The following is a 23,376-nucleotide window of genomic DNA, read 5'->3' as shown; positions in this document are numbered from 1 at the left end:
CACAGTTAGGTTGTCATTCTATCTGGGTTTGTCTCTATACGCATGACCACTTTACATAACCCAGCATTCCAACACTGTTTTAAATCTTTAAAAAATGTTACTCGCAAATTATTACGAGAGTCTACATATCAAATTAGTTGGATGTAATTGGGTGGGCCACCTCAACAACTGAACTGGATGTAAAAGGGTTTAACATATGAAGACTTTTTTATATTCAAAGCTTGCTGCTGCTGTCTTGTCCATTTTTTTCTTATTTTAATGCAAATGCCTCTATTGAAGGATTACGTGATACTTTGGAAAAAGGGACCATTCTCTTAGTCTTATCAAACTTTTTCAAATTACATTGGAAGCAGATGAACTCAGAAATGTCAGTGATCCATCATGAAGGCTGTTGTTCTTCCTAAAATACAAAATAGGCATTCAAAATGAGTAGAGGAGGAGGAATGCAGCATCACTGTTCAGTGTTCATTGGCTCCATACTTTGCAGTTAAGTGCTGAGGAAGTTTACAAAATGGTGCAGCCGCTCACATGTGACTTTCACCTGCTGAGGGATGATGGGGAGAAGCAGGATAAGGTGAAGGATAAAGGACACATGCTGCACATTACATATATGTCTTAACAACACACACAGGTTTCACAAATACTATATTAACAGTCTACTGAAGATAATGCTGTCGGGTAGGACACAATATAACTGCATCCAGTTTTACGCTTCAACCCCACATACAATATTTGACATATACTGTGCAATTGTTACCAGGTTTTTTCTTTCTGACAAACCAACACAGCCCCGTTAGCTAAACTCATCCCCTATATCATCACCACCTGTCAGGTCCTACGTGTTCATTTGAAATGATTGTGGCTTGATACCATCTAACAGTGCCAGAGACGGTGAATCAGGCAAATGGATAGTGACAATTCAGGATCCACATGGAAAGGTGAGCCAGCAGTTTACCCTCACTGTTGTGCAGGGTTTTGAAAAAGATTGATTGGGACTGCAGATGAGAGACCAGCAGCAACATTAAGGTGAATGCATCGTCTACCATCAGCGGTGTGAAGGCTGTGTGTACTCCTCAACGTAATTTCCCTGTCAAGAAGGAGGCTGAGCATCAATCAAAGTGAAGAAGGTCAGAAGGCCAAAGTTGACAAAGAAATGCTAAAGGCTAAGGTCCGCATTAAGGCTTTCCAACAGTGTAGACTGAGCAGTATTGCGCGGGCTAGCCAGTATTTGTTCTGGTTGTACTGATGGCAACTCTCGGGTTGAAAGTTCATGTTGCCCTTTTTCTGCTTGACACATGGGTAACATTATATTTGTTTGACAGAGCGAAGGCCAGTATCCATTTGTAATAGCAAATCGCAACAACTTAGTTAGCAAGCAACATGTCCACTAAGAGTCATTTCCCACGGACATTATTCATACTGTACGGTCTGTCACTCTTAGTGTGATGTTAGCTGTTGAAGCTGGAGAGTTGTCAGTAACTTTGTCCACAGCTGGTGTGCTAGCTCTGGGAAACCATCTCGTCCTCTGTGCATGTTAGTTTTTTGCAGCTGCAACAGTAGTTAGTTGCTTTCTCATTATTTGTCCTTTGTATGTACGACATATAACATTTACTACAGACCTAAATACACAAGTTTGCTAGCACAGTTGGATTATTTCGATTGCTACATAACTGGAAATGCTTGATAATGTTACCTTCCTTGGTGGCTTATGTACAAATTTAAGGTAAATCTCTTCTGTTCCTGGGCAAAATGTTATGATTTAGTTGCTGCAGCTGTGTGCATGTGGTTTCTTTACTGCTGTTTGATATTATAAGTTTTGTTTTGCTACAGCTAAGAAACAGTATCCGTATCCTTCCACACCATATTTTCTCTGGATTCAACCAGTGAGGGGTGGCTCTTCATCACTCTCTCTCCAGAATCGCTTGCTTCTCCTCTCACAGGTGGTACAATTGTGATTGCACACGCATTGCATTGTTAAATTCATTAAAAGATGTTTTTGCTCCGCCTTCCAAACAATCTTTTCCTCAGGTGACCAATTACTGTGATGTTTTTTTGTTGGGAAGGACTCAGAGCCATTAGAAGAGAAAGCACATCCGAGGAGGATGGAAATGCTCTGCAGATGTCAGCAAGACACTCGGTTCAGCATGATTCATTGACGTCTTTTCTTTCTCTCTCTCTCCACAGGGCTCTGCCAGCCCTGTAGGCTTTCTGTGAGGGGAAAAAAGAGCGAGGTGTTCCTATCGGCTGTCTGTTTGACAGACTCATTGTTCGCTTAAAATATATACTTTTGACTTGATCCGGCTTTTAGTCCTGTAATGCAGGGTGAGCAATTGCATGCCGATCATTCATGCCTTTGTGGATGAAATTCTACATTTAAGGGAAACTATACATTTTAATGGGGATTATAATGACACAGCTCCTTGAGAAACATATTATTACTGTGGGACTATACCACACAAAGTGGTTGATTGCTGTTTCTTTGTCTTTCTTTTCTACACTTTCTGCAGGTGCACATATTTATTCCATTCATTTGTTTTCTGCCCTGGAATATATTTGATATTAATTACGCTGTTAAATATGAACAGATACCTTGAAGGACCGAACATAATTTCAACACCACTCAGCATAGCATCAAAGCTCCAAAAATGAAATTGCGAGGAACAGTCTTTGCACAAAGCAAGAGACACTGAACTTTAGACAGAATTTTTTACAAGCCTGTTTTTCATGAAAAGCCACTGAAGAGGCCAGGTAGAAATGCATCAATTATTCAGTCTCAGATATTTTATATTTGACCTCATACAAAAATTCACTCCCTTGTATCGAACCAAGTTCAAAGAGAGATGACAAGAGATCCTGGAAAGAAAGAAGGTGGGTGGCTACAGAACACCATCAGTATGAAAACATCAGCTCTCATTCTTCGCTGCGTCCTCACATATTGATTGATGGGGTTACAGCCAGCCTTTGGGTTTAAAAATGGAAATCTGATAAAAACACCTTGCAAAAAAGACTCTACAGTGCTGCTGACTTTGTGTTACATTTCCTTGCTTCTTATTTTTTTATGAAAAGACTTCACATTTTTATATTGACAACACTCCTTGACTGTCACTGAATGGTTTTAAAACCCAAGAGCAAAAGAGTAATATCCCTGACAAGCCTTTAAAATCTTTTCCGATTTAAAAAACAGCTCATAAAATGTGTTTTCCAGAATCTTTTTGCATCAAAAAAAGGTTGGATAATTGACGGTAAAGAACTCATAAAGAGTGTATTTTGGAAAAGGTAGAAAATGCTGCGTTTCTTCTGCTATCATTAGTATTACTTTTGCATAATGGCTGTCAGTTTTGTAGGTCTCTAATCAACAGCTCATGCCCACAGGTCGACTGGTGGAGATCTTGTGAAACTAATTTGTAGTGTAGAGGAGGTGCACACTTTGTAACCAAAATAATATTTTTTTACACTAGGCATAGATTAAGTGATATAGGAGTTGGACAAAACACATCCAGAAATGAGAGCCAAGCTTTCAGTCTCAACAAACACTGTGCATTTTGAGCGACCATGTTTGGATCTACAGCAGGATTACCGTACCGTCTTGTGCATGTTTCTGTCTTTTTGTCTACCTGCTGGGAGAGAAAGAAGCGGCGTCTGCTTCACCAAAATCCAATGAGGATATGACAACAATTGTAAAAGCAGGGCCGCGCTGGACATGTAATGAGATAGTCTGAGAGTTCTGTCACAGGAGGCACAAAAGAAATCGATTTGCCTCATGGGACAACTGGAATAAGAATGTTTCACATTTCATTGTGTGAGAACGTCTGCGTTTTCCATCTTCAGCTGTGATAAGGAGGTGTTGTGATGGGCTTCGAACAGCGCTGGGTGGGTTTTTTTTCCTACTGTTTGTGAAATGTTCTACTTTTGTCCCTGGTATTAGCTCAGCTGTCTGTGCAGAGGCTGCAGTTGTTGACTCTGTGCACACAATGTCATCTGAAATTTTCCTAAAAGTTTTCATTATCGCAAACAAAAAAACATCTCTCCAAATTGTCGCTCCACAGGAAGCTGGCTCAATTTGTATTCATGCTGTCTGTGTTGCTATGAATTGCAGGGGTATACTGTATATGTTTAGATATTCAACCAAAATATGGACAGTAAATATTCCAGTCTTTTCTGGTGTACCACCAGGGGCGGATCAAGGCACAGGGCCAGGGGGTCAAATCTGATCTGAAATCTGATTACTTCAGGCAATAAATATGACAATTGTTAATTTTCTAATTATATTCAATGATGAGTGGCTTTGCTCCAAGCTACAGAGCTAACGTGAAACTAGTACTGACTTAAATGTGCACATTACTGAAGTTTGCATGGATGTTGAACATATAATTGGCCCCTCTGTGTAGATTTAGTGCCCTTGATGGCCCCTAATTCAGAAAAATTCTAACACAACTGTCATACCAATTTACTGCAATAATAATAAATCAAATATTAGTATGTGATGGGGAACTGTTCTTCATTTGTGATCCTAATTAAATTGTACAATCAAACAACAATAAAACTGAAATAGGAGAAATTTAAAAAAGAATATTGATGTGCTTTTGAGTAAGAATCAATACAGTTCTTGGTCTTGGTTTGAAGTGCACATTTTTGTATGTTTCAAAACAGATTTCCAACAGTACTCTCCTACCTTAGTCCACAATGAGCTCTGAAAGCACACCCGAGAGCACAGTGCTTAGCAGCAGAGAGTAACAATAAAGACTTTCTGAACCATGACCTTCTACACAGGGACTGAAAGCCACTGCTACATCTCATGAGTTGAAGAGAAAGAAGGGGAGACACGGAGAATTTGTTTTGCTTTTACAGCACAGTTTGATTAAGCAGAACAGAACAGCTCTGTGGAAGCAGCCCTTTGACCTTGTAAGAACTCAAACGTTGAATCTTTTTAAAATACATTTTTATTATGTAGAAACCAAAAGACAAATCCTGCAATATTTACATTCGAATGGTTGTTACAAACTGATGCTAATGCAGTTAATTCCACCAACGATTCCAGTTCAGACAATGGGCATGTTATTTCCTAGTGTTTGGACAAATAGGTAGAAAAAAACATGAAACGTTAACATCAAGGAAAACAATGCTACGGTAAAAACAAAATGTTTTAAAAAGACCTGCAGCTGCATTCAAAATGAACCTCGTTAAACGAATCCACCCACCCTCGCCCACTAACACATATGAATAATGACTATGCAGTTTCAGTAAGATTCATTTAGGTCAAATTCTAATCTGCAACAGGGTCCACAAAACAACAACTGTACTTCACAGTGCAAATTTGCTCTATTATCATATTTACACAGAACACAGACAGAACACACAAAGCCTAAAAGAAAAAAGAAATCATAAATACAAAATATGACAGGCTGTTTCTAATCCGTATTGTTAGTTGCCACCATTACAGTTTCAGCCTCTTTTGTGAGAATTCAGATTAACTCTCACTAACCATTTCTGATAAGGTTAGCCACCTATAATTATCTCTAAAGGGTTGATGTGGAGACAGAAAGGTATTATTCAGTTGTTATTTTTCCACAGTTCACCACTCTCGTCTTAATGTCGTACAATCCGTAACATGAGGATCTCTGAGAGGCTCATTGTGATCCAGGTTTCCGTCAAACAACCACTAACTGACATTCTCCACTCTGATGAAGACCACATAGCTTCATCACTTCACATTATTTCCTTTATTGTCTTTAATTAAGTCCATCAACTTATTGTTTTGTGTCAGAACACAATTATAACCCCTTAGCAGTGAATCTCGTAGGCAACCTGTGATCCGAAGAGGAGACTCTGGCTGAGGAAGAGCTCCTCCGGGTCCGTTGTCAGGGGTCCCTCGCCTCCGTCTGCTGGGTTTCTGCGAAGCCCCATTCCCCCTGATCTGGTAAGTGTTTGCACCATTTCGTGGTCCAGCAGCGCCTCTTTCATACCTTTCTGCTGGACGAACCCGCTCATCATGGGACACCTGGATGAAGTGGACCCCAAAACGGGCTTGGCTCGGTTGAGGACGTACATCTCATGGCCATGGTCATCGCGGTACTCCTCCAGCTGGGCAAAGGTTGTGGGTCCGTCAGAGTAGTCGTTCACATAAAGGATGCTCTCTTCCTTACTCGTACAGTAGGAACCCCCTTCCTCTTTCTGGTACTGCTGGTGGCGAGTGTAGATCATAATCAGGAGGAGAACAGCAGTGAGTGCCAGCAAGGAGATGCCAATCGCAATGGCGGTTTGTGTGGCAGGGCCCAGAGCGCTAAAATCCATGCTGTCCTGCTCATATAGCGGCTCCTGACTCACATCCAGAACATCTGGTTGATAGAAGGAGTTAGACGAAGAGGAAACAAAAGAGTGTGAGTTCAAACGAGGCCAGAAATGGGTTGAATATGAAGAAGAGGACATGTTGACAGCTAGGTGAAAGGTAACTCTGGCTACACCACCTGGGTTCCACGCCTCACACTCATAGCGTCCAGCATGAGATACAGTCACATTGCTGAGAAACAACATGCCACTGCCCATGTCCGGGTCAAAGCTGTCCCTCTCTCCACCCTCCTCAGTTCCACGCACATGGATCCCACCAACACCTCCCACCTTAATCCCGCCACCACTGGGAAGGGCAGTTACCACTCCTCCAGCTCCAGGCCTGAAGAGCTCACCGTTGGGTCCCAGCTCTTGAACCAGTCCTCGAGGGGATAACTGGGCCTTGCCATGGGACGCTTTCTTCCAGGTCACCTGAGGCTGAGGGTATCCTGAGGCCTGGCAGGAGACTCTGAGACTCTCCCCTAGTCGCACAGTCAGGTGACTAGGTTCCAGCTGAACCACAGGGGGGATGCAGACCAGGCTGTTGGGAGCCACCTCCACCAGGCTGAGGTGGGAGAGGCGAGGTGGTTCTGAACACATCAGCTGACGCTGCTCAGCAGAGCTCAGCAGTCGCTGACCGTCTTCGCTGATCCATGTTCTTAGCCAACCAAGAGCGCAATCACAGCGCCAAGGGTTCTCTGGAGGAGAAGAATGGAGTCAAACAAGGGAAGACATTCTTTTTTTCAATATAATCTTTAGAAATGTTTCAGAGGGGCTTTTCTTTCTCATTCAAGGACTACTTTTGGGTGAAAGCTATTGATATGTAAAAGATGTGTAAGTGCAGGTAATTTTCCAGGACATCGGTCTGTGAGTTGTGTGAGACATTCAGTGCTCTGACAGTCTTGGGCACTGTCAGTTCTTCAGAATTGTGGTGTGGAAGCATTAAATTCAATCTTAGAGGATTATGTCATATTACTATAAGACATAATGTGCTGCAGGAATTCTGTCCTACCTGTGACACGCAGCACCTGCAGGCTGACAAGCGGTTTGAGGGACGATGCTCCCAGGGTGCGGAGGTGATTTCTGCTGAGGTCCAGCAGAGCCAGAGATGACAAGCCAGACAGGGCTTGCTCTGCCAGCAGCTCAATGCTGTTTTCCTGCAGGTGGAGTTCCTGCAGACGCTGCAGATAGTAACAAGACACAGCAGCAGAGGAGGGAAAATGTGAAAGATACAAGTTAAAGAGGAGGAATAGAAATGTCAACTACGAAGAGAGGAGTGACTCAATTCCTCCCAACTCAGTCCAGCGTTTTCATGACATTGCAGCGGCGATCGCAATTACACACTTCTGCAGACCACTTTTAATTGGAAATGACAGATACAAGAAGTGGAGTCTCGTGGCGAGTAAGTACATCCAGCTGCTGCTGCAGCTCAAGGCCAGAGGAAGAGAGAGAGTAAGAAGAGAAAGAGACAGAAAGTTAGATGTAACTAGCTTTAAATAGATTTTTTTTACCTATTGATATCCGACCAATTGCAGGCTATTATTACTGCCGATATGGTCAGACGGGCCATTGGGCGACAGAATGTACTGTTGACACAATGTTGACCCCCACCCCCCCTTTGGAAACACTGCAGTCTGTACTGTAGGGATTAGTCAGACATGCTGTCATGAATTGGATTTACAGTCGCAGACGTCATGCTATATAATCCACAAAAAGCCGTCCCATATTGGAATTGCTTTGGATTTTCTCACAAAATCTAAGCTTTTTTTTCGCTTTACCAAAAGGATTAGGGTTAAGATGTTGAAATGCTTAACCCAAAAATGTGCATTAATTCTCGCCATCCAGTCATCTGTCCCTTTATCTCAGCTCACATGCACCAACCTGCAGTCCCCTGAAGGTTTGGTCCTGGACTCGAGTGATCTGGTTGCCTGCAAGGTAGAGGATCCGGAGGTGCTCCAGACCCCGGAACATGTCAGGGGTGACCAGGTGGATGAGGTTACCATTGAGGGCCAGCTCCAGAAGCTTCCCCTGGCTAAGAAAAGCTCCGGGCTCCAGGGCTGAGATGCTGTTGTTCTGGAGGTACAGGTAATGGAGGCTGCCGAGACGAGTTAGGTCCTGAAGACGGATCTGCACTATGGCGTTGTCCTGGAGGAAGATGGTCTTCAGGGGAGGGATGGGGAATTAAATTAGTGGCGCAGTCACAAATTGATTGCATTAGGGAAACAGAGGAGAGGATGTGATGTTTGTTTTATGGAAGAAGGTGAACATGGCCGTGTGGTGATCAGAGGTAGAAAAATGTATTAACTATCAGCAACATACATTAGCAGCAGAAAACTATGTACATGTGCAGGGCTGATGGTGATGATGGCACTGACAAATGTATCTGTGCAGCATTTTTCCTGTTTTGTGGTTCGGTCATCTTGCCAAATGCTGCAGAAATCTTTTATCCACAATGAAAAGCTGTCTCCTGATCAGTAAAGTGCATTCATTGGGGATGTTTTCAAAGAAGCGCACACTGGCCATCAGGTAAAGTATGATGGAAGAGATAGACCTACTGAATGAGGTTAATGGAGCAATTTATGCGGTACATGCTACCCATTAATATTCATAAGCTGCAGTAATGTTGGGGGGCCTGTACCCAAGAGGAAAAGACGGTGTGATGTTTAACATCTTCTCAACAGATGATCAGAGGGACGCGCGAGAGTCATTTTCTGAGCAAGAATAAATAATTACACAGCCGACGGCACAGCTCCTCCCTCAGGCTTACATCAAAGAGGGTCACGGCGAATTGATTAAACACAGAAAATTTAGGGTAATAAGAGCAGATCAAAGAGGAAGTCAACTGATACAAAAATCACTGATGTGGAGGGAGCGGGGGGGTCAGCTGCAGTGCACTGACAGCTAGTGCGCTTACTCATTGTCGATCGGCCGACTGACCTCTGTGAAAGAAGGGACACCCTGCGGGATTTCTTTGATCCCCAGAGATCCACACTCCACTGTGAGGCTGTAGCAGCGACAGCCGGGGGGGCACGCCAGACACGCTTGAGGGACGAGGGCGAGCACGAGCAGGATGAGACTGGGGGACCACGGGGGGACCATCGTGGTTTCACAGCAGACCGTCACAGACAAAAACCTGAGGAGAGAAGGTAGAGGCGGAAAAGTGAGCATCAATGACTCATCACAGTTTCAACAGCCGACGGTCTCTCTTTGTGGTAATATGTGTCATCATCAAAGCAGAGATTGACAGTCGCTGCAAATATGTTGTATATGCAGATGACTGTGGAATGGCATGGGAGGATTGACAAGAAATGAAAAAGGAACATAAGAGTATCTCCTCATCCCTGCCTGTTTTCCATTCAGCTGTGTCTATTCAGTGGAATTGCAGCAGCTTCTATTATGGGCTTCAATTAATTAAAGATGTGATAAAAGATGCGCAGGTTGCCTCAAGGAGCTCTCTCTTGTCTCGTTAATGCATGCAAAAACACACACACTCTATTTCTGTCTGTGTCTTTGTCTTACAAAGGCACACACACACACACACACGGCAAAGAGACACAGGCTCTGTTTTGACCCCCGTAATCTCAGAAACCACATTTGCCTCCTCAAATCTCAAGTGGTAACCAGCCCTAATCCTTCTGATACAAATGCATCAGCGTTGGCTGCTTGCTGCACCTCACAGCAATATAAAACCATCACCGAGCAACTCAGCCGTGCACTTTTTTTCTTCTTAATTGCTGGAAGGGATTTATTGTTCCGCTTGACTGTCTACATCAAAGCGACCACAGACCAACACGCAGTCCAACGCCATGTAGCGCTGCAGTGTTCACAATAGTTGAGCGGCACCAGATCACATGAAGATACCGCAGGGCTGGAGAAGCAATACATGTGGAAATGTCACACTGAGCTCGTCATTCTGCATCAGTGACAGCAGGTAGATGTACTGCTCTTTGCTGAGCCCCCTGCCTCGTCCTAGGGAATCCTCGTCCTGCAGAGAGGCAGGCGTCTCATTGATCCGATCATAAGTCTGACATTGTTAAAAAGCATTCATGCACACCCCAGCCATGTCTCCACGTCCCATTAAGCTTGTCTGACTGGTGAAATTTCTAGTTTGCTTTAGACTGAGGAATCACCCAGACAGATAATTGATAGCATTTACATCAGGCTCCGAATGATTCGGAGATCATCTAGTTTATTAATTATGAGAATGCACACGGATCTCATTACAGCTCAGTGATGAAAGGGTCCCATGCCTGAAATAAACTGTGACTGATAAATATTCAGTTTGCAGGGTGTTTGAACTGCTCTGTCAGATTAATATCAAGTGTGTCTCATTTGTAGTGCTGTAATCCGGGGACCGTATTCACAAACATTCTGGGAGTACTCTCAGAAAGCTCCCAATTTATAGCCTCAACATTTCTAGCAAGGACTTTTAGTTTTGGAGGGATTTAGGAAAGTTCTCGAAGCAACTCTGAGTAACACTAGGACAGAAATTATAGTGAGGAGGTGTGGTTGAAATTGTTGATATGAAGTATATGATAATAACCATATGGATGTGAAATAACGAGACCTAATCATGTAATGACATCGTGAAATAAATAGCCACTTTTATACGGTGGCCCAGACAGCTCAATGTACCGCAGCCTAACAAAACACATGCAAATAGACACAACACATGCAAATGCAGAAATCAATGCAACAACACATGCACAAGAAATAGAAAATATGCTACAAATACAACACAACCAAATACTCACAACACAATCAAAAACGGTATGTTGGCGATCGCGGCTGGAACAAGCTCGTTGTTGCGGTTTGTGACTGATGAAGTTATTTGTTGAAGTTGGCCGTCACTCAATGTTGTTGGAAAATGAGGCAAATGCTTATTTTTACATTGTGATCAGATGTGTCAGATATCTTTGCAGATTAATTAATCTTATGTTAATTATTAGCCCGCCAATTCAAGTAATCTGATGAAATACACCTAATCAATAGCTAGCAACCTTCGTTTTTTTCTGATCAACAACACAGGTGTTTCCTATTATACATCTGTTCACCGTGGTGGCCCGCCGTATTCTAATTTGCCACTGTTACAATGAAGCAAAATGTATTTTACTCTTCTCATATTATAAGAGATCTCTAACTGCATGCTCACTTGCACTGTTGCGCTACCACGAGCTAGCACATCTCATAGTTTCCGCTGCAGTTGTGGCATGCAATGAAGTTCTTTATCTTACGTGACAACTCATTATTCACTCTTTAGTCTGTGTACCTGTCACTCAGAATAATTCAATCTACGTGCACAAAGCCGTAGATTGAATTTATTCTGTGGGAAATGCAGACAACACCACAGTAAAGACACAATGATCCTACCATGCCAGTAATTTCAGTTCTTCATCTACATAATATTAACAGGGGGAAATGGCTCTGCTTTCCTCAATTTCTGTGATTGCTGGCCAGTCTACACCAGCAGCTGCATTGGTTGGCATGTAAATCTACCAGATAGCCAGCACACAAACAAACAGCGATGGGAGCAAGTGAAGCAACCGGAAAACCCAAGTGGACGGACGAACCATGTTCACTATTAGCTCAATTTGCTGAAGAGTGTAAAACCCATTCAAGACAATAATTCAACCCCCATAGTTAGAGCACAGAGGCAGACGTGGGAGAATAGGGCGCACTGTATAAACGCCTCACTCCCTCCGGTTGTGTGCACCATGTGTGTGCCCATATACACCTGTTCCTAGATTGTCTCTCTCTTCTCTCTCTCTCCCTCCAACCTTACTTTCCGTTCAACCCGACCAGTGGAGGCATGGGGCCGCTCACCTTGACTGCTGAAGGTTTCTTTCTCTCCACTGTGGCCAGGTACTTGCTCACCACAATATTCATAGGTCTCTGTAAAATGCTTAGAGATAACATGTGTTGTGATTTGGTGCTATACAACGGAAATTGAATTGCACTGAATTGAATGTGTTGCAGTCTCAAAGCGAGGGGGGGGGGAAGCTTGCAGCACATACACTGGGTTCTCCACTTACAAGTAAGTGCCATACCACTTATCACAACTGCTTAAAAACATAATCTGCTAAAGTAATCTAATAACAGCATTTTCTTTTCTCCTAACAGTTTTTCACCCAAAGGGCTGAGATGCTCTGCAAATAACTTTCATGTTCACCAGGATCGAGCCTTACTTAGAATTTCGTCATCCGTATCAACTCTTTGTACTGGGAATCTAGTAGAGTAGTAATTTAATGCTTAACTGAAAAAGCACAAGGTCCAGTATTTCAGAGGCCGAGAAGTCATTCTGTGTGCAGCCACGCGGCATTGAACTGAACACATAGCCCATTTATGGGGATGTATTCAGCTAGATTAATACAATGTGACCTACATAGGCTGTTCAATCTTCTTCTCTCAGCAAAAAAACACTTATTAACAAGAGCGCTGCCATTTCCTCTTTAGAGTTCTCCAAACAAGCGGGGAGAGAAATTATGTATTTCTATTGTTGGGGAGAAAAAGCACAAAAAATTGAATTTGGAATAAGGCCTTGGTCTGTCATTGAGTTTTTGTCACTTCCACAGTGTGATGACTTTTAAATAGCTTTGGCTTACTTGAAACGTGTCAGGAGGGAAGCGGAGAGGAGCAACACACAGGATGCATGGCCCGACGTTTGTTGTTAGAATATGAGCTCGACATCAATGCAAATGACACCCTGCCTGGCAGAGGAAACAGCTTGCCACGCTTTCAGTGTGATAAGGCAGAGGATAACCTATGGAGTTGTTAGGGTCCGCAAACAAAAAAGAAGGCGAGGACAAAAATGGAAAAATACAGCCGGGCGGAGGTTTCTTTAAATAATGCTGCTGACTACAGCTCGTCTTACAGTGCACTGTATGGCCTACTGTTTTAGAATCAGCCTGCACCCACTGTGTTTGATTCTCATCTTTAATCATGCTGATGCAGGATTCCAGGGGTAAGGGGTCAATTTGTTCATTTCAGTCCCCGTAATCCTTTATGGAACATGCGTAATCTGCACAATCAGATGCTTGTTAGCTAAGCCGCTGTCGGAGCTGTCAACGTTTTCATGGAGGGGGGAGCTGCTTTGTTTTCCATTAAAAAAACGAGGTCAGCCGTATATCTCTACCGACAGTGTGTGGAAATGTGTAAATATTATGATTGGAGCCTAATGTTGTTTACATTATTTAACCGACGAGTGTTAAAGGAGAGCGGCTGCAGAGACCTGCTGGGGCAGATGTCACTCAGCACATGTCAAAGGAAATCTAATAAACTGCACATCGCACACACACAACCTGTCCGGCAACGTTTACCCTCCATCTACCTCCAAACATGCGTCTCTGCAAACATCACTCCAGACTCGCTTGGAGTCTGTTTATTTGTGCATTTTATAAATTAGAAGTGTCTCTTTATTGTTGACGTCGTGCTTTGTTTTCACACCCTAAGCAAATCACCCACTGCTGAGCAATCACAGCCTGGCTGGCCAAACATTCCCGGCGCAGAGCATCCACTGCATAGAGCTGTTGTGATTTTATCTTATTGTTCCGAGGAGGGTGAGGAGGTGCATCAGACAGCCAGAGTGCTGCAGGCGGAGGCAAAGTTCACGTCCCTGAGCTGCCATCGGTGCAGGTCAGCCTCTTTCGTTGTTATGGTAACACTAGTGATGAGGGAAGGTCTGATCGCGTGGCCCGAAGGCCAAGCGCAGTTCCTGTGAGGCGGTGTTAGGCAAACAGCTCCACTGAAATAGAAGCTGTCATTTCCCGGGGAAAATTGCTCACAGGGACTTGAGCAATGTGATGGCCCAGAGCTAAATCATACATTCTCCTTCAGTCCAACTCTCCCTTTCTCCCGCTTGAACTTTTTCCTCTCCCCTCTTCTCTGTTTTTTCGCTCTCCTGCTCCTTTCACAGTTTCTCTGAAAGCTTCCATCATTTTCCCATTCCCCATCTCTGACCTCTTTCTTTTCTCATCTTTCGTCCTTCTGCTTTGACGGACAGGTGCTAAATCATTTGTCTCAGAGCATCCTTTTGTCCACAAATAGACTGAGGCCAAGGCACTGGGAGAAGACCAGGGCAAGAACCCAAGAGCAACACACTGACTTTGAGCGATAGTCTCGGCCATGCTCACTAAAGCGCGTGCACACACTCGTAGACATGCAGAGCACGCCTACAAAGTAGAACTCGTACGCGAGCACTAGCCACCAACAATCAGCAACACGACACTTTGACTGGCAGACGCACACACAGGCAAACACACATGTGCTTATGCTCGTGCACATCCTGCTTACAGCCGGCAGCCATCATCATTCATGGACACAGACCAAGTCAGATACAAGCAGGCAGCTACGTGCACACAAACACACACGCACAAACACACATACACACATTTTTGTGTCAGCAGTAAAGGAAGCGCTGCTCGCTTAATAAGCCACCATTGATTTCTTTATTTTTTCCACCACTATTGTGTCCAGCTGGGCTCCGAAGCCATTGATTTTCACTGTGAAAACAGATGTTCACGGGAGGGTGGGATTGCATTTGTGAATGTCTGTGTTGAGGAGAAGTAAATGAGTGCACGTTGCTTATTGCTGAGGTACTTTGTGTGTCTGTATGTGTTGGTGTGTGCGTGTAGCTCCCTGTCGGCCGAGCTGGAGCAGAATCAGGCTTTGAGCAGCAGCAGCAGCAGCAGCAGCAGCAGCCTGCCACTTCTCCCAGCGGGGCTTTTACACTAAAACCCTCCGACCATCTCCCCGTACGTGGACAAACTGGATAAATCTTTGCCTTTTAAGAGTTAAAATCACAAACTGCTGTGACGGCTCTGCCTGCCATGTAAACTTTTGCTGGTAATGTAAGCTGGCCAGCAGGGAAAGGCTCAAAGATTTTTGGGTGTAAACTGCACGGAGACTCAAATCAACCCAGAACCCAGATTTCGTTTTGGTTCATATGAAGCTCAGTCACACTGATTCCCCTGAGCACAGCGATCAGAAGCTCTTCTTCTCCAACCAACCAGTGACGCCTTAAGAAAATTAACATTTATTTATTGTCTGCCCGGCTTCAACAAGTTGTGCCAGTGTCGGAAATCGTGATACTCAATTTGAGCTGTTGCTGATAATTTGGAACTAAAAGCTCAATGGCAGTTGTACGAATGTATAATCAATAACCATTTTCAACACCAGATTTACTTTTATGTGCTAACTGTCCAGGATGGGTGATTGTAACATCCCATAATCATCGCTCAGAGCTTCAAAAGAGATTTTAAACATCTTCTAACCTCTTGGTTTGTCTGTGCTTTCTTTCCTCTAAACGCTCTTTAACCGCATGACTAATCAGATGTGTAAATAATGTATGACTTCAATACATCTGTATGTATTATGCAGAAGGAAAACATTGATTTTAGAGACATACATAATTATGTAATTATACAGATGAACTACATCTAAAGCAAAACAGGCTTTGGAATAATTTGTTACAATGTAACCTTGATTACAGGTGGCACAATTTATGAAATTGCTGCCACTTTGTTTAGTAAAGTCCTGATTACAATGAGGCCGAGTCAGAATAGTCTCAAGCTGTTTTTCCCCTGTTTTTTGTTGTTATAGTTTTTTAGTGTCGTGAGGAGCTGTTCATTTGGCTTCCACTTCTACAAGACACTTTATATGCTGTTATTAATACCTTTATAAATGTATAAATATATAGATCAGTTATAACCCATAACTAAAAAACAAGTTTTGGGCTGCCAGGGCTGTAAAAATGAATGATTTCTAATCTATTGATGTATAACTGTACTAATACCAAATGGTAAGGATATATTTATACATATATAAAAAAAAAATCATAAACTGACAAAAGAAAATGTGTTTTTATGAATGGCTTATATCTAATTATATCTTATCTCCATATCTGATCTCAAATGGATAATTAAATGATTCCTAAGCCATTATTTAAGCCATTAATGGCAACTCAAGGCCAACTATTACTGGACTCTTTGAGGCTAATACCAATATCAATATTATCTTATATTTATTCATTCACTGGCCAATTATTTCTAATTAATTATTTTGACAAAAACACACAGATTCATTGTGACGAAGGTCCTGAGGGAGATGAATAAACCTGTCAGCGTCTCGATGGACGGTCGATGTGATGGTGTCACTATCCTCTGACATTTCTCTGCTGACATGTCATGTTACTGTCTGCTGACAAGAGCACAATATCATTGAATGTCTGCAATAAAAAGATGTCTATATCAAATAACTACAACTAATAAACCTGTATAGGTGTGCGTTTATTAGAAACTAGAGGTCAAAATTGCAACCCAACAGATTTGAGGATTGTTGAGGCCAAAAGCAATACCAGTCATACCTGTGGTCGCCTTCAGATGTCATAAAGACCTGATTTATATATCAGCCAATAGTATCTTTCTTCACACAACTTATAATATGAGTAAAACGTTTGATAAAACTCCCTTTATGTTGTTTTCTTTGACGAGTGCAAACATCCTGGGCAGGATCTTTTTCAGCTGAGATATAATGTTGTGACTGCTCTCTGATGGACAAACTATAAAATGCTGGCACTGTTTATTTGGTTATTTTTTATTCTTTCTAGTCATTCATCAGTTGACATATATATGGACAGTAATACTGATATACAGTGTATTGGTTTATACATATTTAACTGTCTGGCTCCGTTTATAAGAAATCCTCTCTACATCATTAACATCTGCAGTAACCCCAGCTATGAAATAAATAATTGGACATTTTAGGAAATGTGGAGTAGAATTTAAAGTGGCTTTTATTGCCTCCATTACCTTTAGGCAGGTAATAAAAAGACATTATGTCATATACGTACTAAGCTGACCTAACAAGCGGCTGGCTGTATAGATTCATGCTTACAACACGGGTATGAGATCCCTGGGGTTTAATCAAATACATGTGTATTTTCCAAAATGTCAATCAAACCAATAACACCAACTGTGTCTGTCCTTATATATGTCTGTGTCTTTATTAAATATGCCAGTGTCACTTTCACATATTGTGTCGCCTTTTGAAATATAACTGCTCTTTTTCTGCTCTTCACATTTCAAATAAATGTGTGTCAACATCACCTGCCTGACTCTGACTCGCTTTCCTTCCGTCGCCATTTCTTTTGTTGCCTCTTTGCAAATGCCAATTTGCTTCAGTGTCTTTCCTTCACACACACATGCACACTATCCATTCTAATTGTCAAGGTTGGCTGATGTAATCGATCAGAGCAATTTTATTCACAGTAGCTTCTTCTGACAGGCTGCAGAATTTATGAGTCACGGGATAATGTCGGAGCAGAGAGGAGTGGTTTGATTTTTATATTTCTTTTGGGCCATTTTCATCAGCCTAGTGGCAACCCCCTTCTCTCTGCCCATGCTCAAATGTCACTGACTGAGGGGAGTGGGAGACTGAAGGAATGAAGGAAGCAAAAAGGGACACACACACACACATGCATACACACACCCAACCAAACCTAACCTTACCCTGAACCTAAGTCTTTACCTTAAAATGTATCGATGTATAGGGACTGCTTTTGGTCCTCATAATGTGACTGTGTCAACATATTTAGGTCCCCTCAACATCAGTAATACCTGGACCACACACATGAACACACACAGGGATTCACACACAGGTATCCTTATCAGGGCCTCTACATTGACTTCCATTCATCGTGGACAGCCTAACCAAAACCGTATCCCTTACCATGACTCGTTCATGCCTCACCCTAACCTTGACCAAACCACAATTCACACCTTGACCAGGAGCTGAGAAGGTTTGCCTCATAAGGACCAGGCTTTGGTCGAGTGTGCTGGTCCTGGCACGGTCAGTGTTGCTGGCCCTAAAGGTCCTAAAGAGCTAACTAAAAGCAGTACACACACACACACACACACACACACACACACACACACACACACACATCCATTTCCTGGCCGCATACTCTGACCTTAACCAGAATATTTGCCGGATTCTTCAATTTACAATTTCATAGTTTAAATTGTATTGACTTGCTTTTAATCCCCAGTCCCCATAACGTCAGTGTATGAATATATTTAAATCCACACGACAGGAGTAATAACTTAGAACACATACCAATCACATTTGACTGTTGCTCAGTACAGTTTTGTTTCCCAGTGCAGTGGATGGATGGGATCAGACAGTTTGGATGATGGATGAAAAGGAATCACATCCTCCTCTATTGAGGAGCAGAACAGTCCGTTCCATTTCCATCTTCTCCGCAGTTCTGTCAAAAAGTATATTCACATGAATGGGTTTTGTATTTGATTTTGTTTTGTTTTAAGCTGCTGTGTTATTGTGTTTCCGCCGATGTTTCGGCTGAGTGAATCTGAATTGTAAATATGACTCCTTTTTATTGCCGCTCAGTCGAAAGTATTACTCAAGAAGCAATCAAAATGTGTGGGAGCGTGTGTTTTTGTGTACGCCCCAAAACTGAAATGAAAACGATGCTTCGATAACGATTGCTTATCACGCCACAATATTGCATTGCAGTGATATTGGTTGTGCGGTAGTGTCTGCACTCAGAGTCACTGCATGCTCATAAATTATGCCATGGAAGTGACAGCATCTGGTGACTGCAATTGATGGATTTCATGTGTATGTCAAATTGCACTCTGGCATGTAGCCTATATTGTTATCTGTGCAGTCTGGCATATAGACCGAAATTAATGGAACGAAAAGTCATCATCTTTTTTGTCTTCTCCCCCTCATCCATTTCTTATATCAGCCGATCTTTGCCATCTGCCTGTGTCGCTCTCAGGTCGGCTGCTATACAATTACAGCCAAGAGAGGTTTCAGTCATCGTGTCTGGCAGACTCCAGCTAATGAAGAATTTAAAAGATCTCTGCAGGTGCAAGAAGTCAACTTGTCTGCATGGATGTGTCCACGGCAGAGAGATATACCCTAACCCTCGGAGCTAAACAATCAAGGTCCTATCCGGGGCCCCGCTGTTTGGCTCCACGCTGCAGCATGTGCTGAATAGCAATTAACCGGAGGAACATGCATTAAACCTCATTAGCAAAGAGACTGTGGCGCTCAGAAGTCAGAATGAGGAAACATGACGGCCCTGCTGCGGCAGCAGACAGTGTGTCACTGTTAGCTCCCACTGACCTGAGCACACTACATTCTTCTTGGCATCTCCTGTAGTGTCACTGTAATGCTCCTGCCAGATTCCATATGAGGCGTGTGCTGTGTTCAGCAGTAATCTTATTATCAGCCTATTTCATTTTTTTTCCCATCCCAACAGCATCACTTTAATGTTCCCATGTGATTGGAATATACAGTGGCTCTGCGGAGAAATGGGTATTATAAGATCACGATGGCTGTTTTAGTGCTGCAACATGATGGAACAAAATCCAAAGTCCTAAGTCTCTGCCTTGACCTCTTTCCTATTTGTTTTCTTTTAATCAATCACACTGTGAAATAAAGAAAACAAGGACCATTTAACCATTTAATAATTCTCATTATAAATTTCCCTCAGGATCAATAAAGTATCTATCTATCTATCTATCTATCTATCTATCTATCTATCTATCTATCTATCTATCTATCTATCTATCTATCTATCTATCTATCTAACTAAAGGAGATTTATTAGGAACACAGAGTCTGAAACAACATTTTTCACGTCCAGCTTTTTGCTGAAACTGTTTTTTAAGGTTTGTTGAGGCTGTTTCTGAGTCACTGCTGAATTGCATATGTCACATATTAATCTTACTGACACTTTAGGGCTAGTGTTTTAGGTTCACGTAATGCAGTTCAATACAACGGCCCCATCGTATCTATTGTAACAAAGCTGGTAATGTTGAGTTTTGAGTAACACTGTTAGAAAAGTCTACATTTTATGATATGTATAATTGAGATAATCATTTATCAAAATGTTGTCTTTACCATTTATGTACATACAAAATAAAGTTTTAAAAAAATATCATTATAGACATCATAAAAGTAGACTTTATGGCAGAGTAGTTGTATTCGATTATATTATATTGTACATGAGCACCTGATATATATACGTTTATGTAGCAAATTTTTTCTCAGTCAACAATCCCCTCCAAGACAAAAAATAATCCAGGGACCCCCCTCATATATATGTCCCTTGGGATAATATCATATCATATCATATCATGATAAGTTTAATGGATGGATCTGGACTGTTTTCACAGACCCCCCAGGCAGTGTGCCCCCATTTCAGAACCACTTCTATAGACTACACATGTATTGCATTTGCTATATTTTTAACATTTGGGAGATTAGCTAATGAGTGATTTACAATGTGCTGTTTTATGGAGTTGAATTGCATTGTATTAGCTATAATTACATGTTCCATCTATATCCATTAGGAGAAGATGAAATATAACACAGTAACACTTTAAATGAGGTCTGCTTACTATTTCATATGTTGCTACTACCTAATTTAACACATAACAGCATCGAATAAAACATGTCTATCTTCAATGTGGTGCCTGGTGCCTTTGGGTGTCAAAATAAAAGCGTTTCATTTTACTTAAATCCAGAGATAATTCCATAAACAAAACATCATTTGTTTCACTCCCACTCTTCTGAAGTAGCTGCTGCACTGCAGACACATTTATACAACAGACCATGAAACAGCAATGTTACCTGCTGTTTTTAGGATTGAACATAAGAGAATAACAAATAGGATCCCTGATAATATACAAGCTCTGTTACTATCCCACACAGGCGCACACACACTGTCCCCCTCCACATCACACAGGCTGAGACCTACCGTTGGACTTGATGTTGGCAGCAGTCTCCTCACTTGTGAGACAAAAAAAACAAAAAAACAACAAGTCAATCAATAAAAGTGAAAAGATGCAGCCCACTTGAGATCAGTGCGGACAGAAGCCAGGTCGTTGTTGATCTCTGTGACTGACTCTACTGTCCACACAGGCTCAGCTCGTCCATCGGAGGGAAACTGCTCACATCTGCCGGAGCCGCACGTCCGCAGCGGTGAAGCTCGATTTACACTCTTCTGTTGATTTGGCTTTTTTTTTTCCTCTTTTGGTTTGATTTGATTTCTTTCCGTTATATTCCAACAGTGACACTCCTGCAATTATCCCTGCGAGAAGTGACTCCCTCCCCCTTTGTGCCTCTCTCTGTATCTGAAGAGAGAGCGAGAGCGAGCGAGAGAGATAGAGAGAGAGAGAGAGAGAGAGAGAGAGAGAGAGAGAGAGAGAGAGAGAGAGAGAGAGTGAGAGAGAGAGACTCAGCTCTCTTTCCTCTTGTTCTCTCACTTCCACATCAGACACTGGGCGGTCTCAGTCTCATCGTTGCCTGGCACCGGTTCTCACACACTTCACTTTATAAAAGTGCGGGATCATTTTCCCCCGCAGCCAAAAACGCACCGGGAGAAGCGAGTGTGACTTTTATTGTGAAACAGCACCATTCCCAGTGATGTCAGCACCACGGACAGCGGCCTTTTATTCTGAAAGGCTAACGAGGGGAGGAGGAGGGAGGGAGAGCGGGAGAGCGGGGGTGGGGGTGGGGAAGTGTGGGCGGCGGTATATCTTCTCTTATTTACATTTTAAACCGTGCAAGCAGTGAAAGAGATGAACACGTGGACATGGGATCACATGCATGTTCATATTTATATTGGCAGAAAATACACAGAGAAAGAGAATATGAAGGAAAATGTCCAACATAAAATAAAAAAAGGTGAAAATGCAAAAAAGTACATAAAGGTTTATATTAATGAATAAATAAAATATAGGTGCAAGAGTACAGGGGGAAAAATGTATTTGCCCCATTTCATAGTAGGCTGTTGAGGTTTTTGTTTAACTGGACCCAGAAGCAGACACAGGAGTGGAAAAGATAACTGGGTTCAATGATTCTTAACAGGGGGATGGTGATGGTTGAAGCAGGGGGAAGATGAGTGAAGGGTCAGAACAGGCAGGTGAGTGAAGGGTCAGAACAGGCAGGTGAGTGAAGGGTCAGAACAGGCAGGTGAGAAGGTCAGAACAGGCAGATGGTGAAGAGTCAGAACAGGCAGGTGAGTGAAGGGTCAGAACAGGCAGATGAGGAAGAGTGAAGAGTCAGAACAGGCAGGTGAGTGAAGAGTCAGAACAGGCAGATGAGTGAAGGGTCAGAACAGGCAGATGAGTGAAGAGTCAGAACAGGCAGGTGAGTGAAGAGTCAGAACAGGCAGGCGAGTGAAGGGTCAGAACAGGCAGGTGAGTGAAGAGTGAGGAGAAGGGGAGTGAAGAGTCAGAACAGGCAGGTGAGTGAAGAGTCAGAACAGGCAGATGAGTGAAGAGTCAGAACAGGCAGACGAGTGAAGGGTCAGAACAGGCAGATGAGTGAAGAGTCAGAACAGGCAGAGGGAAGAGTCAGAACAGGCAGGCGAGTGAAGGGTCAGAACAGGCAGGTGAGTGAAGAGTCGGCAGGTAAGAGTCAGAACAGGCAGAGAGGAAGGTCAGAACAGGCAGGGTGAAGGTAGAACAGGCAGGCGAGTGAAGGGTCAGAACAGGCAGGCGAGGAAGGGAACAGGCAGGTGAAAGGGAAGCGAGGTGAAGGTCAGAACAGGCAGACGAGTGAAGGGTCAGAACAGGCAGGTGAGTGAAGAGTCAGAACAGGCAGATGAGTGAAGAGTCAGAACAGGCAGACGAGTGAAGAGTCAGAACAGGCAGACGAGTGAAGAGTCAGAACAGGCAGACGAGTGAAGAGTCAGAACAGGCAGACGAGTGAAGAGTCAGAACAGGCAGACGAGTGAAGAGTCAGAACAGGCAGATGAGTGAAGAGTCAGAACAGGCAGATGAGTGAATTGTAGTGAAGGTACAAGCTTCGCATGTAGCAATACACACTAGCACACTGGTGGAAATATCTGGTGAAGAATGGAGAACCAGGGTATTTGTACAGTTGAGATGGAACCCACGTGTGCAGATTGACCAGGTGCCATGAGTAGAAGGCTGCGCCCACAACAGAGAACATACAGCGGAGGAGGGGAACAGGAAACACAGCGGTCACAGCTGGAGCCTTGACAGTCGGATACAGTGCC

At 43.0% G+C, this 23,376-nt stretch overlaps 1 protein-coding gene across 2 annotated transcripts; it reads right to left on the bottom strand.

Moving 5' to 3' along the window:
- Positions 1–4,922: 4,922 nt before the first annotated feature.
- On the bottom strand, positions 4,923–21,490 carry lrrc24 (leucine rich repeat containing 24). Of its 2 annotated transcripts, XM_035169362.2 has the most exons (6): positions 21,109–21,490; positions 18,436–18,586; positions 9,262–9,457; positions 8,206–8,484; positions 7,337–7,505; positions 4,923–7,022 (listed from the first exon to the last, which is right to left on the bottom strand). In XM_035169362.2, the coding sequence occupies exons 3-6, from the start codon at positions 9,421–9,423 to the stop codon at positions 5,782–5,784; spliced, it is 1,851 nt and encodes a 616-aa protein (XP_035025253.1). In that variant the 5' UTR covers positions 9,424–9,457; positions 18,436–18,586; positions 21,109–21,490; the 3' UTR covers positions 4,923–5,781. The 2 variants fall into 2 exon arrangements, with proteins under 2 accessions (XP_035025253.1, XP_035025251.1); XM_035169360.2 differs by lacking the exon at positions 18,436–18,586.
- Between the last annotated feature and the right edge of the window lie 1,886 nt (positions 21,491–23,376).

This window comes from Hippoglossus stenolepis, chromosome 11 (genome assembly GCF_022539355.2).
Source record: "Hippoglossus stenolepis isolate QCI-W04-F060 chromosome 11, HSTE1.2, whole genome shotgun sequence".
Taxonomy (NCBI): domain Eukaryota; kingdom Metazoa; phylum Chordata; class Actinopteri; order Pleuronectiformes; family Pleuronectidae; genus Hippoglossus; species Hippoglossus stenolepis.
This window is presented reverse-complemented; position numbering and strand designations above follow the sequence as displayed.